General features: G+C 43.7%; 1 protein-coding gene across 3 annotated transcripts; it reads right to left on the bottom strand.

Moving 5' to 3' along the window:
- Positions 1-428: 428 nt before the first annotated feature.
- Positions 429-14971, bottom strand: HNRNPA3 (heterogeneous nuclear ribonucleoprotein A3). 3 transcript variants are annotated; one of them, XM_056861649.1, is made up of 11 exons: positions 14889-14962; positions 10102-10201; positions 6022-6144; positions 5394-5540; positions 5067-5277; positions 4033-4122; positions 3845-3943; positions 3653-3745; positions 2321-2461; positions 1052-1177; positions 429-970 (listed from the first exon to the last, which is right to left on the bottom strand). In XM_056861649.1, exons 2-11 carry the CDS (start codon positions 10162-10164, stop codon positions 903-905), a joined length of 1161 nt encoding a protein of 386 aa, XP_056717627.1. In that variant the 5' UTR covers positions 10165-10201; positions 14889-14962; the 3' UTR covers positions 429-902. The 3 variants fall into 3 exon arrangements, with proteins under 3 accessions (XP_056717627.1, XP_056717625.1, XP_056717626.1); XM_056861647.1 differs by lacking the exon at positions 3653-3745 and having other exon boundaries at positions 2321-2443; positions 3866-3943; XM_056861648.1 differs by lacking the exons at positions 3653-3745; positions 10102-10201 and having other exon boundaries at positions 2321-2443; positions 3866-3943; positions 14889-14971.
- Between the last annotated feature and the right edge of the window lie 2141 nt (positions 14972-17112).

Here is a 17112-nt window from a genome sequence, read left to right as displayed (position 1 = left end):
ATGAGAGGCAAACTGAATAAAGCTTAAAAGAACTTTCATACTAATTTACTTGGAAGGCTTAAAACTAAGAAACAAAAAAACTACAAATTATAAGCACAAGCTAGAAGTATCTGGAATTTTCTTTCGAAAATAAAGCTTTTTTTTAATCATTCACAAGCACTAGTTTAAAAGACTCAGTCCTAGTTATACGGCTAAACAAGCTTTAATTGCAAGCGTCTCTCCCCTCCCTTTGCATGTGCAACTCATTTCATATGGCTACATATGCAGAAAAACTAAAAATTATTAAACGATTCAGCAGTTCCACAAGTTTAAACTAATACAAGATTATAATGCACTGATTTTTTTTCCTAGCAAGAATATACCCTAAAACTACATTTCTTTATTTAAAGAAGTTTAAGAAAAAAAAAACTGAACTACACAAGAATTGAAAAAATTAAAAGTTCCTTAATTATTTTTAATTTCTGGTACCACTACCACAAATTTACAGGGCAATATACCTGATTTTATAAAGAAAAAAGAGACAAAGCTACAACAACAAATTAAAAAAAAGAAGTCAGGAATGTACATCTAAACACTACATTGCATTAAATCAATAGCTGCACTCTTTGCAAACTGTGGCTATGACAGTCTTTAAGAAGGGTTTTCCTGTTTAAGCTGCAGTAACTTTTCTGACTATGGTTCATCGCTCCTTCTGTGGCAGATTTTACAGCTCCTCTAATGCATTGGGGACGACTGTCTCAAAGTAACCTGCAGCTTTCCTGACAACTCCTCGCTCTCTCCTGCTAAGAACTGTAGCCTGTTGAATACACGATAAGAAAAGGATTACTCTCAGTGAAATGTTGTGTGGTCTTCATATACAGCACTTGTTTGTAACATACCTACCCTCATTCTGCTAGATTATTTTAGAATCTTCTTCCACCACCATAGCCCCCACCACCACCACCACTTCCTCCTCCAGATCCATATCCACCTGCGAACAGAATGGGGAATGTTTTACTTCACCAAGAAATCAAGCGCTGGCCCCGTACCAGTCTGATCGACTTCTACTTACCGCCATAGGGACTGCCCGAGCTTCTGCCACCAAAACTGCCACCTCCTTTCATGGGCCCATAGTTTGATGGCTGCTGCCCACTGTAATTGCCAAAATCATTATAGTTTCCGCTGCCGCCATAGTTGCCTGAGGAGAAAATAGCAAGTTGAAAGCTCCTGGAGAAGATGTGAACAAAAACCATAATTTCTGAAAGCTCATCCAATAGTTCTCCAGCCCCTCGATATGAAGTTTCCAGCACCGCCCACGAGTCTTCCATACACCCCAGGCCTGTGTCCTGCACACAGGCAGCTACGGAAATGGTTCTTCCTATTCCTATGAGGAAAGGTTGAAGGAGCTGAGTATATTTAGCCTGAAGAGGAGAAGGCTGAGAGGGGACATGATAACCATCTTCAAGTACTTGAAGGGATGTCATATAGAGGAGGGTGCCGAGTTGTTTTCTGTTGCCCCAGAAGGTCAGACAAGAACCAACGGGTTGAAATTAAATCAAAAGAGTTTCCATCTAGACACTAGGAAGAAATTTCTAACAGTTAGAGTGGTTCATCAGTGGAACAGGCTTCCTTGGGAGATGGTAAATGCTCCTTTCCTGGAGGTTTTTAAGCAGAGACTAGATGGCCATCTGTCAGCAATGCTGATTCTATGAATTTATGGCAGTTCATGAGAGGGAGGGCATCTTGGCCATCTTCTGGGCATGGAGTAGGGGTCACTGGGTGTGTGTGGGGGAGGTAGTTGTGAAATTCCTGCATTGGGCAGGGGGTTGGACTAGATTACCCTGGTGGTCCCTTCCAGCTCTACGATTCTATGAAAGGGTTGGGGACAATTTATTAATCTCATTAACACATAATACCCTGTGAGGTAGGTGGGGCTGAGAGAGCGTGACTGGCCCAAGGTACACCCAGCTGGCTTTGTGTGTGTAGGAGTGGAGAAACCAACCCGGTTTACCAGATTAGCCTCTGCCACTCATATGGAGTGGGGAATCAAACCCGGTTCTCCAGATCAAAGTCCACTGCTCCAAACCACTGCTCCTAACCACTACACCACGCTGGCTCCCTAAGAGTAAATAAGACAATCCTTAGATATGGTCTGCAGAAAAAAAAGATTTCTGAAGTCAGTCTGAACCCCAAGAAATTGATAGTTACCTTTAGGCCAAATATCACATAATGTTCTTTAGGTCATTGAGCAATTCAATTAAGGAGGCAGAAGAAAGACCTATACCTTTACCTGCCCTACTCAGATTACATTAAGTTATATGATATAATTCAAAAGTCTTACCACTGAAGTTTCCTCCTTCGTTGTAACCATCATAGCCGCCACCTCCCCCGCCATATCCGCTGCTTGGGCTTCCATAGCTCGGGCTACCACCATAGCCTCCTCTGCTGCCATATCCAGGACCGCCTCCGTAGCTCCCACCACCTTGAGGCACAACAAGTGAAACTGAGACCACAGAGTGTATTTATGTTTGCCACAAACCATTTCATCATTTAGCTTTCCCCCAAGCATCTATAAAGCTGTGCAGACGTACGCAGAAATGAAATCCAATAAAGGCCGTGGTAGTATACAAGTTGTTATACATCATACCGGCTTCCCTCAAGTCGCAATGAAGCCAAGGAACTGCTGAGGCAGAGCTATCTGAGGACTTGTGTCACTGTATGCTGAATAACTTTAATAGAATCTATTCTGTGTGTGTAGCTTTCAATTTGCACTTTGGGCCAAATGCATTTTCTAACTTAAGGATCAGTTCATATTCAGCATATACTTCACTGACTTACTGAAAGATGACCACCTAACTGATTAAGTGCTGTATTTGAGGTGACCAACATTTCATATGTGGCGTTAGCTTGACAAGGGTCCATTACAATCGGACAAATATTCAGGGAACATGAAAACACATGCATCAACCTCTGTAAACATGATAAATAAGTGGCCCAAAGATGCAGTTTGGCATTGTGTGTGTGTGTGTGTGAAGTGCCATCAAGTTGCTTCTGACTCATGGCAACCCTATGAATCTATGTCCTCCAAAACGTCCTATCTTTGACAGCCTTGCTCAGATGTTGCAAATTGAGGGCTGTGGCTTCCTTTATAGAGTCAATCCATCTCTTATTGGGTCTTCCTCTTTTCCTGCTGCCTTCCACTTTTCCTAGCATGACTGTCTTTTCCAGTGACTCTTGTCTTCTCATAATGTGACCAAAATACGATAGCTTCAGTTTAGTCATTTTAGCTTCTAGGGTCAATTCAGGCTTGATTTGATCTATAACCCACTGATTTGTTTTTTTTTGGCAGTCCCTCCAACACCACATTTCAAAGGAGTCCACTTTCTTCCTGAGCTTTCTTCAATGTTTGGCATTATCCAACTGTGTATCAGGTGCAGTTAGTACACCATCAACAATCAGTTGTTTTATTTTTGGCTGCATGAAATGCATAGTTTCCCTTAATGCCTTGGGTTTCTCTACAAGTTGTCAGCTGTCCTTTCATAATGATTGTTTTAAGATACATTTATCAAACAGACTCAAAGAACTACGGACGTTTGGAAGAGCTTGTCACAGTATCTTTGGCTCCTGTTTAACCAGCTTCAATTTTTAGTGTCATCAGCATCGGTCTGCTTACCATCGCCAAAGCCATTGTATCCGTCACCACTCCCGTAACTTCCTCTGCTGCCACTGCTGCCGCCGCTGCCGCCACCTCCACCACCATAGCCTCCTTAACCAAAACAAAATGTTAAAGTACCAGAACGACTCAGAAAATTATAACGACTTGCTTCTGAAGGGTTGCCTGGCAGAAACCCAACATTGCCTTTACCTCTGCCACTAAAGCTTCCACCTCTACCACCACCAAAACCTCCACCACTGCTTCCAAAGTTTCCACGACCCATGAAGTTGCCTGAACTGCTTCCACGATCTAGAAAAACAACAACAGTATTTTCTTGTAATGAATGAAGGCTACTATCCTCACCACCAAAAATGACTATGTGTTGTGTACAAACTCACTTCTCTGAGCGGTTGCGGTCTGCATTTCTTGCTTGGAGAGAGCTTTTTTCACTTCACAGTTATGTCCATTAATAGTGTGGTATTTCTGAACTAAAAAACAAATTTCAAAATGATTATCAGAAAGGCACACACAGCTTTTTAATAACCACATACGCAAGCTTATCCTAGCAAATCATTTTCATAGTTGTATTACTATTTATATTCATTGGTTATTTTTCTACCCCTCCCCAATATTAAAAACAACTCATATAAAAACAAAACAACAGGGTTAACACACCATATAAAACAAAAAGCATCAGAATCAGCAGTAGAAGCCAGTCAAATTATGGGAAAGTCTTGATAAAAGAATAAGTATCTGCCAGTCAGCAAAAGGAATGGCCAGAACATTTTACAAGGGGTATGATAGGTATGAGCCCTGTTCTACACCTCTGAAAGGTACATGAAGAAAAGTAATTTCTCCAGATCCTGAGGAAGGGGAACAGAAGAACACGTAGGAAAAGGTGCCAAAGTATGCAGGAACTAGAACGTTTAGGGTTTTATGGTTAACAAGGATATCTTGGATTATAACGAAAAGCAAATGGGAAACCTTATTCCTGCGGCAAATTCCCTGTTCAGAAACAGATCCCATCCACCAGGAGCATTTATTAAAAACATTTTTATACGGTCTTCCCATAAGCTCAAGGTGGTTTAGCTGACATGCACAAAGCACAGAATCCTAGAAACACATCCAGAAAACAACCAAAACCCAGAAAAAGATCCTTCAAATGTTCTCTGGCGAAGAAATGTTTTGCATTCTTCCCAGAAACTAAGGAAAGGTAACACTTTTTCAAGTTTCCAGAAGGTTTCACAAGATGAGCAACATTACAGTAAATGACCTACTGATAGCTACCACTGTTCCTGCCTGACATAACGACAGCATAGTAAGACCTGCGGCCCCCTGTGATAACTGGCCTATGAGTCCATGCAGAAAAGAGGTGGAACAACAATAAGAGTTCCATAAGTCTGCGCAGTGCAAGAATGAAAGTATTACATACCAACAATTTTGTCAACTGTGTCATGATCATCAAATGTCACAAAAGCAAACCCTCTTTTTTTCCCACTCTGCCGGTCTTCCATTACTTCTATGGTTTCAATCTTGCCATATTTTTCGAAATATTCTCTTAAATTATATTCTTCCGTGTCTTCTTTAATCCCCCCTACAAATATTTTCTTCACTGTTAAGTGGGCGCCGGGCTTCACGGAATCCTGTAAAATTCCAGGTTATGTTTAGTAGACTTACAAAACAGCTTATTTAAAACAGATCAAGATCACACAAATAATTTATAAATCAGAACTTCACAATTCAGCACATTTTCACTTACTTCTCTGGAAACTGCTCTCTTTGGTTCCACCACACGTCCGTCAACCTTATGGGGTCGAGCTGACATCGCAGCGTCTACCTCTTCCACACAAGAATAGGTTACAAAACCGAAGCCGCGGGAACGTTTTGTCTGCGGGTCTCTCATCACCTATACCAAATGTACAACATGAACTTAGAAACTCATTTTTTAATAAGCCCTGGATCTCAAAGCCTTTGAACGGAGCAGAGTTCACAGAATCTATCTGTGGCCTCCTTGTTCTTGGTGCCCCCTTGAGCAACCTGAAGAAAAGTCCCTGAGGACCCACAGGAGAGGCATGAAATGTGGCATGGGATGCAGCCTGGGACATTTTCCACTGGAGTACAGGAACCATCCTTCTTGAACGAGAGTTCACTCCATCTGTGTCAAGTCACCTAAGGAGGGGATTTCTGCCTCGCCCCTTTCAAGCTGCAGCCCCCTCATTCCTCACGCCCAATCTTCATGTCATGCCAGAGGGTCTTCAGGAATAACTTTTCAGGGGGCTCAAGGGAACATGGCAAAGATTTCTTCTGGAAACTCTACTCCATTCATCGCTCTTAATAAGCAAGTCTGTTAGTTCGGAGTAAAACAGACGGTTATTGGGATCACTTACCACACAGTCTGTGAGTGTGCCCCATGTTTCAAAGTGTTCCCGTAAACTATCATCCGTAGTTTCAAAGCTTAGGCCACCAATAAACAGCTTCCTCAACTGTTCTGGTTCCTTAGGATCCTGGCCCTGAAACAAGGAAAGTGTCAGTGTACTGCATTAGACGTGTTCTCATGCTATTGTCAAGAGAAGACCCCCCCATCAGACAACCCTTCTCTAGACTGGTCTGTTTATGGTTTAAAAAACAACAACAACTCAAGACTAGTTAGAAATACACCACATTCAGCCCATTTACTATAGTTTTATTCCACATTTCTTTTTCAAGAGAAAAAATTCAGGGCAGCTAACAAATACTCTTGGTAAAAGCAAGTCAAACAGAAGGGGCTTTTCCACCTCCACCGCCCTTTCCTGTGGAACCGCTGGCCACCGGTACAGTCTGAGGAAAGGGACCAGGTGACAGTTAGCCAGGCAGGGTGATGGAAGGAATCTTGTTCTCTTCCTGTCTTGCCAAACAGCTGGCTACTGATGTGAGTATGGCTGCTATCCTAAGTACACTTACTTCCAAATGAGCGTGTTCAGAATTAGGCAGTCAAGCAGATTTACTCTTCAGTCTTGGAAGTAATGTGTTTAGCAGTATGGTGTAAATCCCAATCTGTGTTGCTAGGGAGATGATGAGATGTCTCTCATCCTATGCATACATAGTACTTGGAGGTAGGTCTTACAGAGTTCAGCAGACCTTGCTTATTAATAAAATGAGCACATAATTGCAGCTGGACTATTTTAGATTTTTAAGCTTTTGGTCTAGCTCATAGTCATTTCCATGTGTTGTTTAGGCTGAGAAGCAAAATGCAGTCATTTGATTTCAGCAGAACCAAGTTATTTATGACATTTAAAGACTCTGATTAAAAAATAAATTGCTTTTGAATTATCCAGAGTTTCAAAGAGCGGGCAATCTCAGCATGGGATGATTAATCATTGTTAAATCTAAGAAAGGCTTTTATCTTTTTCTAGCTACTGAGCATCACTAATTTTATTTGTAAGAACAAGTGATTGCAGAAAAAGTGACAAGACTCAGTCTCAATTAACTTTGCAAAATTCTTAATAATCTGACCAGAACACAAGAATGCAAAATTCTAAATAATCTGGCCACAATACGAGAATGGCTGTGGCACTTTTATAAAACGCATTCCCATTTTGTATGCTTGATTACAGCTCAGAAAGCAAATTACTGCATGCACATGCAGAGGGAACCTCTATATGTCACATACTTGAAAAGTGTTTTCAAAAGCTGTAGGACAAGCCCTTATAGTAAATTAATACTCCACTGTAATGTACACTATTCCATGCAGTAAGTGGGACATTTCCGCTCCACAAAACAGCATGATTAAGTACATTTTCTTATATATTTTATGATACTGTTTTCCTTATAAAGCTTTATTTACTGAAGATACAGTAGGTATCAGTAGTAGGATCTTTTATAGTTTATTTTTGCCTACTCTTGTTAAGAGTGCAGATGTAATTTGTGTAGAGAGCGATCAATCATTAAATCACTTAAGTGAATTAATATGCATGTAGAAACTGCATGCTTTGTTACAGGTGATATGCAAGATAGACTGGATGCATGCCTTACAGTCTATAAACTGAGATGCCATAATTCCTAGAAATATAAAAAACAAAGTTCTCTTTTCTCTCAGTACAGTCTCACTTTCACTTTAGTCATGTGTTTAGAAAATCTCCCTTTAAAGCAGGTTAGATAATGTAAGGATTCCCCAAGTGCAGCCACGTTTCCAGGACCATTTTGTTTATTATTAAATTTGGGAACACTGTAGTTTTCTGACTTAAACTTGCACTACAAATGCATCCGGCATGGAGATTCTCAACAAGCAACAGATTCTCAACAAGCAACAGATTTCTTTGACTAACAGTGAGATTATAATAAAAATGGGAACAAATTCTTAAGTGTCTAAAATTTATACTTAAGATGTTCAAAATCTATACAACATTCCAGAACAGCAAGAGGAGGCAACAGCTATTCTATCTAGAAAGCTACAGATTGGCAAAAAGCCAAGTACGATGGCCTTTCTGCAGTCACACTTTACAGACCACCTCAATATTCCTAATTATTATTAATGCAAAGATGAAACCTAGATTACACTGTTGGAACACCAAAAGCCCACTTCACCTACACACTTCCAAGAACCTTTACTGTTCTCTACCAGTGATTTTATGGTCATTATTCTGGCATACCAGGAGCTTCATGGTAATATTGTGTTAATGAGCTAGGGTGGCGTATTTATTTACTCACTTTATTTATAGCCTGCCTTTCTTGCTGAGACTCAAAACAGATTACAGCACAGTGGTTAGTGTGTCTGACTAGGATCTGGGGGACTCAGATTTCAATCTCCACTCTGCTATGCAAGCTTGCTGGGAGACCATGGACTAGTCACACTCTCAGCTTAACCTACCTCACAGGGTGGTTGTTGTGAGGATAACATGCAGATGGCGGCAACATTGTAAATTGCTCTGGGATCCCTGCTGGGGTGAAAAGTGGGGGTACAGATGCCAACAGGAGCAAAATTCAAGTCATCTATACTGGAAAGTTTCCATACAGGACCATGTGTCATAACCAGCCCACTGAGAAATGACAACTACCTCTCCCTTATTGCTCCTGCCTTCCACAAACAGGGTTTCTCCAATGCCTACAGTCCCAGCAGTTCCCAAATTGTGCTCCACGGAACACTTGGTGCTCCGCAAAACATCTCCTAGTGCTCCGTGAAGAGACTGGAAAAATAAATAGTCACAAGATCTCAAAATTGTGAATATTTGTGGCCATGAACTGTGCGTAGGTAAGTATCAAGTAGAAATTATTTAGCTCCTGCTGTGTGCTGTGAAACAGTAACTATAAAAGGCTAGTCAGCATTCATTGTGCCAAACTGTCTGTCACCCATTATATCGGCCCTATATAGGTGCTAGGTGAAAATTAGTGCTCCGTGATAAATTTCTCTCCTGAAAAGTTCTCCATGTCTCAAAAAAGGTTGGGAATCGCTGGCCTATACCATTCGCACATCTGCAGTGAATTGTTGGATGGTTCTGCCTTGCTGCAGCTGGTTGTGGCCCCTTACAACTCTTACAATTCTACAGCACTAAACCTGTAATCATTTTAGAAATGGTGACAAAGATTATTCAGGCGAGTTCAGTAATATTCAAAGCAGTGCTTACAAGGAACACTGTCTTGAGACATTTATATTTGGGGTGGGAGGAGGAGCTAGACATTTTGTTAGCGGGATGCACGTGTTCGGAATCTATGCACATGCCTGCTGCTGAAAATTCCTTCCGGTGTTTGGAAAGTTACAGCACGGTTCATTTTTCAAGAAAACAAATTTGTTTCTCAAAAGCAGCTTTGTTGCTAAACATCTCTAAAATATTTTGTAACAATGAATCAGAATGCCAGCCCATTTGCAGCAGCAGCCTTTCACATAGGTAGGTCTCTGAGCGGAATAAAGGTGTATCTGGGTTGCATCACTTCAGACTAGAGATGAGGGCTTCACATGGCTGAATGCTGCTCCTCCACATATAAAACGAGGTGCATCAGGGTGAAAGGTTATTCTAGCCTTCTGTGCAATGTTTTTGTGTGGAAGCACAGTCATGAGAACTCCTACCTACAGTTCGAAGTGGTACAGCCCCTTACACTTCTATCACCTTAAATAACAAAGTTCCAGTCAACTGGAAAGCGGATTATTTCAACTGCCCAGGCAAACACCCAGATCAGAAGGTCATTTTTGCCTTGCTCCCAATTTCAACATAGCGTATTTTAACTATAATCCCTAAAAAGTGCTTTCTACAGAGCTTGATCATCACTGATCTTAAATTTCACTACTCACAGGAACGCAGTTTATACAATAAGGAGTTAGTAGCTTACTACAGATGTCCCAAACTAGTGTGGGGAATGATAAGCAGAATATAGCCAAGTAGAAGAAAGTAATGTAGTGTGGGTTTTGAGCCACAAATGGAACCCCCAGAGCAGCAGATAGCGTGTACCTAGGCAAGAATTTTTGTGTAAGAAAACTAGAAAATAAAATATTCCACCTGTGAAGATCTTCTTCCCCTCCTCTTGTAATCTTCAGCCTCTCTCTCCTCTTTACACGCCATTTTGGGAGGGTGTTCTGACTCAGTTGCTCCTTTTAACCTAGGTAACAAGTAGTACGAGTAATTTACCCGTCTCTGAAAGTCTTTTTCTTACTCTCATACAAATCGAAGGGGCACTCTTAATTTTTGTGGAGCAAACGTAAGGAGCCACCTGAGTTTAAAGGATGGCATGGTATGAAACAATTAAACCAAAAAAGGGGCAGTGTTGTTTTCAAGCCACATTTTGAAAGATGAAACTCTCAAGATTTAAGGACTAACTTGCAAGCAACAGCTAGCAAGAAAGACAACACCTGAATAGGTCAGATATAGCCTCATAGCATCGCTATTATTTTTTTAATTGCAGTTTAACTATTGCAGTATATACTGTATGCCTGTAAACATGAGTATATTTATTGTTGTCTGCTACAAACCCATACTGAAGACCTAGCCAACTAGGCTTTATTCAAACAGGTTTAGACCATTCAACATTTGAATAAAGTTGCTTCCACACTTCAATCTAGGATAGTTGTTCTGTGTTAATCCATTTATTCTCACTAATCGTGTGGGTGATAAGAGCAAAGCTCAGCGGGGACAGGCAGAGAAACAGAGAATGCAAGCCTTGAAACACTGTGCAAGAGCAAGCCCCAGCAGAACCCGCATGGCTGGTTATAGTGAGAGTGTCCCAATTATAACCATAGGTCACTAACAGAATTACAGCTCTTTAGAGCAGGGGTGTCAAACATGCGGCCTGGATGTGGCCCGGGGAGGGCTTTTCTCCGCCCTGCAGAGCCAAGGCAGCCAGCCCCTCACCCCCTTTCTGGGCTTCCAGGGCCACTCGGGCCCCACAAGCCCAGCCAGTCCATCCTTTCCCATCCCTATCTGGGCTTCCACGGGCCCTTTGGGCCCCGCCAGCTGCCCTCCCCAGTCCCTTTCTGGGCTTCCACGGACCCCTTGGGCCCCGCCAGCAGCCTTCCCTCATCCCTTTCTGAGCTTTCATGAGCCCCCAAGCCCAATAAACAGCGCTCTCCCATCCCTTTCTGGGTTTCCCAGGGCTGCTACAGCCCCACGACTCCAGCCCTCCACTGTCCCTCTTTGTCTTTCCCTCTCATTCATTCTTTTTCTTTCTCTGCCCTCACTTCCCCCCTCATCTGTTTCACTCTGTATCTCTCTTTCCCCCTCTTCTCTCTTTCTCCCGGTCTTTCTGGACTGGGGGAAGGCTGCAGGCTTACCAGCCAAGGCAGCCACCCTCCCCCAAATCCAGATCTGGGCTGGCGAGCCTGCTGCAACCTCACCAGCCAAGGCACCCCTCCCCCCCGTTTAATTTTTTTTAAAAAAAATTAATGCCAGGGACTAGAGATGCAGACTTATAGAAGACACAAGCAAATTAATATTATTTTTTACTTAAAATACAAACATACTTAAAACAATAACAATAAAACTGTTACATAAAAGAAAATACTGTAAGAACGTCATTGTTGTAAGCTTGTTTGTGTTTTAAGTAAAAAACAATACCATTAATTGACTTCGCCCATGTCTTTTATAAAGTTTGTATTGCCAGTAACTGGCATTACTCTTTATGGTATTTATTTATTTGGTACACATGGCCCGGCCTGACCAAGTGACATTTATGTCATATCCGGCCCTCCTAACAAATCAGTTCGACTCCCCTGCTTTAGAGGCACAGTATGAAGTTCTAGACGCTATCTCTGCTGGGCAAGGTTCACCTGCTAAAGCTTAAAGAACTGGATCATGTTTAGGGATTTTTTAAAATCACTTCTAAGTTTTATATTCAAAGTCCTTAAGTTAGAATATGTACATTCTAATGCTTCTGATCTGATAGGAATCATCCTGCTTTAAATTCTTTGTATGACAATTAGGGAAATCTTTATTTGCTCAGGTAGATCATTTAGCTAGTTTTTAATGAAGTCTTATTGTAAGCGTCCAGTCTATATGCACACAGGAGTTCCAATAAAAGGTATTATATAGCTTTTGCGTTTGGGTTTTACTCAGTTCTAGAAAATTTCGATAACCTGAATATTCTTTAGCACATCAGCCATTCCTCCATGCAGACGGTTTAATGGAGCATGACTCAAAAAATGTGTTTATATGATTGTAGTTATTGTAGTTTAATTTTTAAAATAACTGAGCTCACATGTGGACAGGATCAGGATGGTAAAATGTGCACTACTGAATCCTAAAAATAGTTTATAAAAGTCTTATTGATGTATATTTACAAATTGATGTAAATACTATCTTACACTGCTTTCTCGACTTGCTCCTAAGTAAACTTAGAGGATCAGCCTGTGGAGATACTTATTTGCAAGTAAGTTTCACTAGTCAGTGGGACTTGATACTAAATTATGTTCAGGATTCAGATCCCCAAAGTTTAAGCATTCCTGGGAAGGCACAGCACTGATATCATTATTAAAGTATCATTGGAAAACCTGGTTGCTTACATGTATATTGGTTTTGGCATTAGGGAACTAAGCTCAGGAAAAAGGCGTAAATAAAGCACGTGATATGTAACAGAATGTCAAAATCCCTGATGAAAAACTACCACGAAAAGTCAAAATGATTCTCTAGTGTGGGACCTGGAGGGATCCACAGGACCACTACATATATGGAAGGTAGTTAATTTTAGCCCTTGCGTAACGATGTAGAGCCCATGTTGTTGTTGTTTTTAGTATATGGAAAGGACATCTAACTCATTGTCCGATCAAATACATGTTTACTTGGGAGGTCCCATTGAATGCTGTGGGACTGTCCCAACAAAAATAACTTTAAAAAAAAATGCCTGACTTTTCTTTAACCTCACATGTGTTTTATAAGGATCATCAGGAAATGTTAAACGCTTTGATTTAGAGGTCGAGGTGTGTGTTTTTTAATGGCTTTTAGGGTATAGGGATCCTACCCTTTGAAGTCCCATTGAATGCTGTGTAAGTAAGTGTACTTACTTAAGGGTTCAGACCTACAAAAATAATAAGAATTTAAAAAAATCCTGGCCTTCCTTTCTTTAACCTTCCCACCACATCTGTGTTTTATAAGAATCATCAGGAAATGTTAAATGATTTGATTTAGAGGTTGAGGTGTTTTCTTTCTGACGGCGTTTAAGGTATATGAAGTCCTGTGAAGTCCCGCTGAATGATGTGGGACTGTCCTCAAGTTAAGTGTAATTACTTATAGTTCCAGACCTGCAAAAATAATAAGAATTTACAAAAAACATCCCTGGCCTTCCTTTCTTTAACTCCCTTCACGTCTGTGGGACTGTCTCCAAATAAGTGTGCTTTACTTATCGTTTCAGGCCTACAAAAATAATAAGAATTTTAAACATTCCCAGCCTTCCTTTCTTTAACTCCCCCCCCAACACATGTGTGTTTTATAAGAATCATCAGGAAATGGGAAACGCTTCAATTTAGAGGTTGAGGTGTGTGTTTTTTTTAACGGCGTTTAAGGTATAGGGATTTTACCCTCTGAAATTCCTAATTTTGCTGGCCTTGGTTGCAAACATCTACTCCGTATGGTCATAATTCACAGTGGGTAGCCGTGTTAGTCTGTCTGCAGTAGTAGAAAAGGGCAAGAGTCCAGTAGCACCTTAAAGACTTAACAAAAATATTTTCTGGTAGGGTATGAGCTTTCATGAGCCACAGCTCACTTCTTCAGATACCTAGTATCACGAAAGCTCATACCCTACCAGAAAATATTGTTGTTAGTCTTTAAGGTGCTACTGGACTCTTGCCCTTTCCGTATGGTCAGTTTCTGTTTTACCTGTCAGACTAGCTGCAAATAAAATGCGTTTATGATTCATCTACCCTCTGAAGTCCCACTGAATGCTGTGCAAGTAAGTGTGCTTCCTTAAGGTTTCAGACCTGCAAAATAATAATAATAATAATAAAAAAGAACAAAAAAAAAATCATGGCCTTCCTTTCTTTAGCTTCCACCCCAACCCCTCCCCCCCACCCGTCTGTGTTTTATAAGAATCACCAGGAAATGTTAAACGCTTCGGTTTAGATAATTCCCAGTGGATCGCCGTGTAAGTCTGTCTGCAGTAGTAGAAAAGGGCAAGAGTCCAGTAGCACCTTAAAGACTAACAAGAATATTTTCTGGCAGGGTGTGTGAGCTTTCGTGAGCCTGCGGCTCACGAAAGCTCATACCCTACCAGAAAATATTCTTGTTAGTCTTTAAGGTGCTACTGGACTCTTGCCCTTTTCTACTGCTTCGGTTTAGAGGTCGAGGTGGGGTTTTATTTTCAAATGGTGTGCAAGGAATAGGTTTTCCGCCCTCTGAACTTTATATAAGGTGAACGTGCGGGGGGGAGGGGGGGCCGCGAAGGAGAGGCGCGCTCGTTCAAAAGGCGCGGAGATGGATGATGGGGGGGGAGAGAGAGAGAGAGAGAGAAGCGACCATAACCGCCCCGCCGCCCTACAAGAGGCCGCGCGGAGCCCGCCTCCTCCTCCTCCTCCACTGCGGCCGCTCTCTCCCTCCAAGCGCAGCCTCCCTTTCCCTATGCAGGGCCACAATGGCGGCCGCGACCCAGCCCGGCTCCCTTCGCGCGCCATTTCACGCTAACCCCGTTGATGGCCGCGATGAGGGGGAAAAAAAGGGGGGGGAACCGAGTCGGCGAAACCCTCCTATTACGAGCACACACACACACACTCAAGCCCCCCCCCGTTTCTCTCGCGCCCGCTTCACCCCCTCCCCCCCGCCAACGGCAGGCCGGCCTTTCCTCCCGCGCGGCGCCAACCGTTTACCTCCATTTTGTGACTGAGTTTTGCCTCCTTCAGCCTCAATATGGAGCCGAGAGGAAGAGGGAAGGCGGGGCGGGGTCAGAGGAAACGAGGGGGGCACGTGAGAGGGGGCGGGGCGGGCTCGGCTGGGAACCGAGGAGGAGGAGGAGGAGGGGGGGGTTATGAGCGGCCTTAAAAGTATCGGGCGGGCGCGCGGGCTTTGGGCGTGCGCATGCGCGCTGCCGTTGCTGGCTGGAAGCTCATGGAAGTATCTGGCGGGCGCGCGGGCTTTGGGCGTGCGCATGCGCGCTGCCGTTGCTGGCTGGAAGCTCATGGAAGTATCGGGCGGGCGCGCGGGCTTTGGGCGTGCGCATGCGCGCTGCCGTTGCTGGCTGGATGCTCATGGAAGTATCGGGCGGGCGCGCGGGCTTTGCGCGTGCGCATGCGCGCTGCCGTTGCTGGCTGGATACTCATGGAAGTATCGGGCGGGCGCGCGGGCTTTGCGCGTGAGCACTGCCGTTGCTGGCTGGAAGCTCATGAAAGTATCGGGCGGGCGCGCGGGCTTTGCCCGTGCGCATGCGCGCTGCCGTTGTGGCTGGAAGCTTATGAAAGTATCGGGCGGGCGCGCTGCCGTTGCTGGCTGGAAGCTCATGAAAGTATCGGGCGGGCGCGCGGGCTTTGCGCATGCGCGCTGCCGTTGCTGGCTGGAAGCTCATGAAAGTATCGGGCGGGCGCGCTGCCGTTGCTGGCTGGAGGCTCATGAAAGTATCGGGCGGGCGCGTGGGCTTTGCGCATGCGCGCTGCCGTTGCTGGCTGGAAGCTCATGGAAGTATCGGGCGGGCTTTGCGCATGCGCGCTGCCGTTGCTGGCTGGCAGCTCATGGAAGTATCGGGCGGGCGCGCGGTCTTTGCGCTTGCGCGCTGCCGTTGCTGGCTGGAAGGTCGTAGAAGTATCGGGCTGGTGCGCATGCGCACTGCCGTGGCTGGCCGGAAGCTCGCGGTCGGCCTTCAGGCCTGACTGGCAAAGCCGTACTGTGTGGGCCTTTTCCGCCCCCGCCTGTCTGCCTATGAAGTGCCCTGGTTGCCTTATAGAGTCCAATGAAGACAACTAGGAGGAGGTAAAAAGCAATGCAGTTCTTTATTTAGCTAAACACAGACCTGGGGTGAAATAACCCACAAATAAGATGCAGAGTTACTCACCAGAGAAACAAAGGAAAGTCAGTATCATTTATGCATTCGCACGGGGCAGGCCCATGGCTGCTGACAAGCAGATTGATACACAAAAGCACCAATGCACGTTAAATGTCTACTTCACTCTCATTAGCATAACCGATAGATATTGGCCGAAGGCGTCACTTAGTGAGTGCCTGATCTTGTGAGCTCGGTAACCAGAAACCACATTCCTGAAGATGAACGTAATTCAGAGCTCTCTACTAGTGAGAGGCCTTACCAGGCACAGAGAGCATGATTTGTTGGTTCATGGCTCCCGGATGCCAACTTCCCAAAGCTTCCATGTGTGTGTGTATGAATACATAGCGTTCTAAACCAGCCCTTATATCTGGGCATTACACCTTTCCAAGATGACGGGGTTAGGTCCTTTCATACATAACATTGTGCATGCATAACACAACATGCATAATATACATGACCCTGCTGGTCCCTTCCACCTCTATGATTCTATCATTCTATGATTAAAAAGTTAAAGGTGTCCCCTGTGCAAGCACCGGGTCATTCCTGGCCCATGGGGTGACGTCACATCCCGACGTTTACTAGGCATACTCTGTATACGGGGTTGTTTGCCATTGCCTTCCCCAGTCATCTTCCCTTTACCCCCAGCAAGCTGGGTACTCATTTCACCGACCTTGGAAGGATGGAAGGCTGAGTCAACCTTGAGTCGGCTACCTGAAACCAACTCCCGTTGGGATCGAACTCAGGGCGTGAGCAGAGCTTGGACTGCAGTACTGCAGCTGACCACTCTGCGCCACGGGGCTCTTATTCTATAATTAGGCTGACCATATGTCCTTGAGACAACAACGGGACAGGGGTTATGTAATATTAGTGTAACCCGATTGGAGCCCTTTTTCTATGAGAATTTACCCGGCCATGCCTGCATGCAGCATGAGAAATGTCAGAACTGAAGGAAACAAACATTGGGAGTGTAATGAGGTGCAAAACAGGACAAAATTGACATTTTAATTAAAAAGACGAGATGGCTGGGAAATGTGATAAAAATGGGACTGTCCCTTTCA

Source organism: Euleptes europaea, chromosome 15 (assembly GCF_029931775.1).
Source record: "Euleptes europaea isolate rEulEur1 chromosome 15, rEulEur1.hap1, whole genome shotgun sequence".
Lineage (NCBI taxonomy): Eukaryota > Metazoa > Chordata > Lepidosauria > Squamata > Sphaerodactylidae > Euleptes > Euleptes europaea.
The sequence above is the reverse complement of the archived record's forward strand: the minus strand, read 5'-3'. Positions and strand labels throughout refer to the sequence as shown.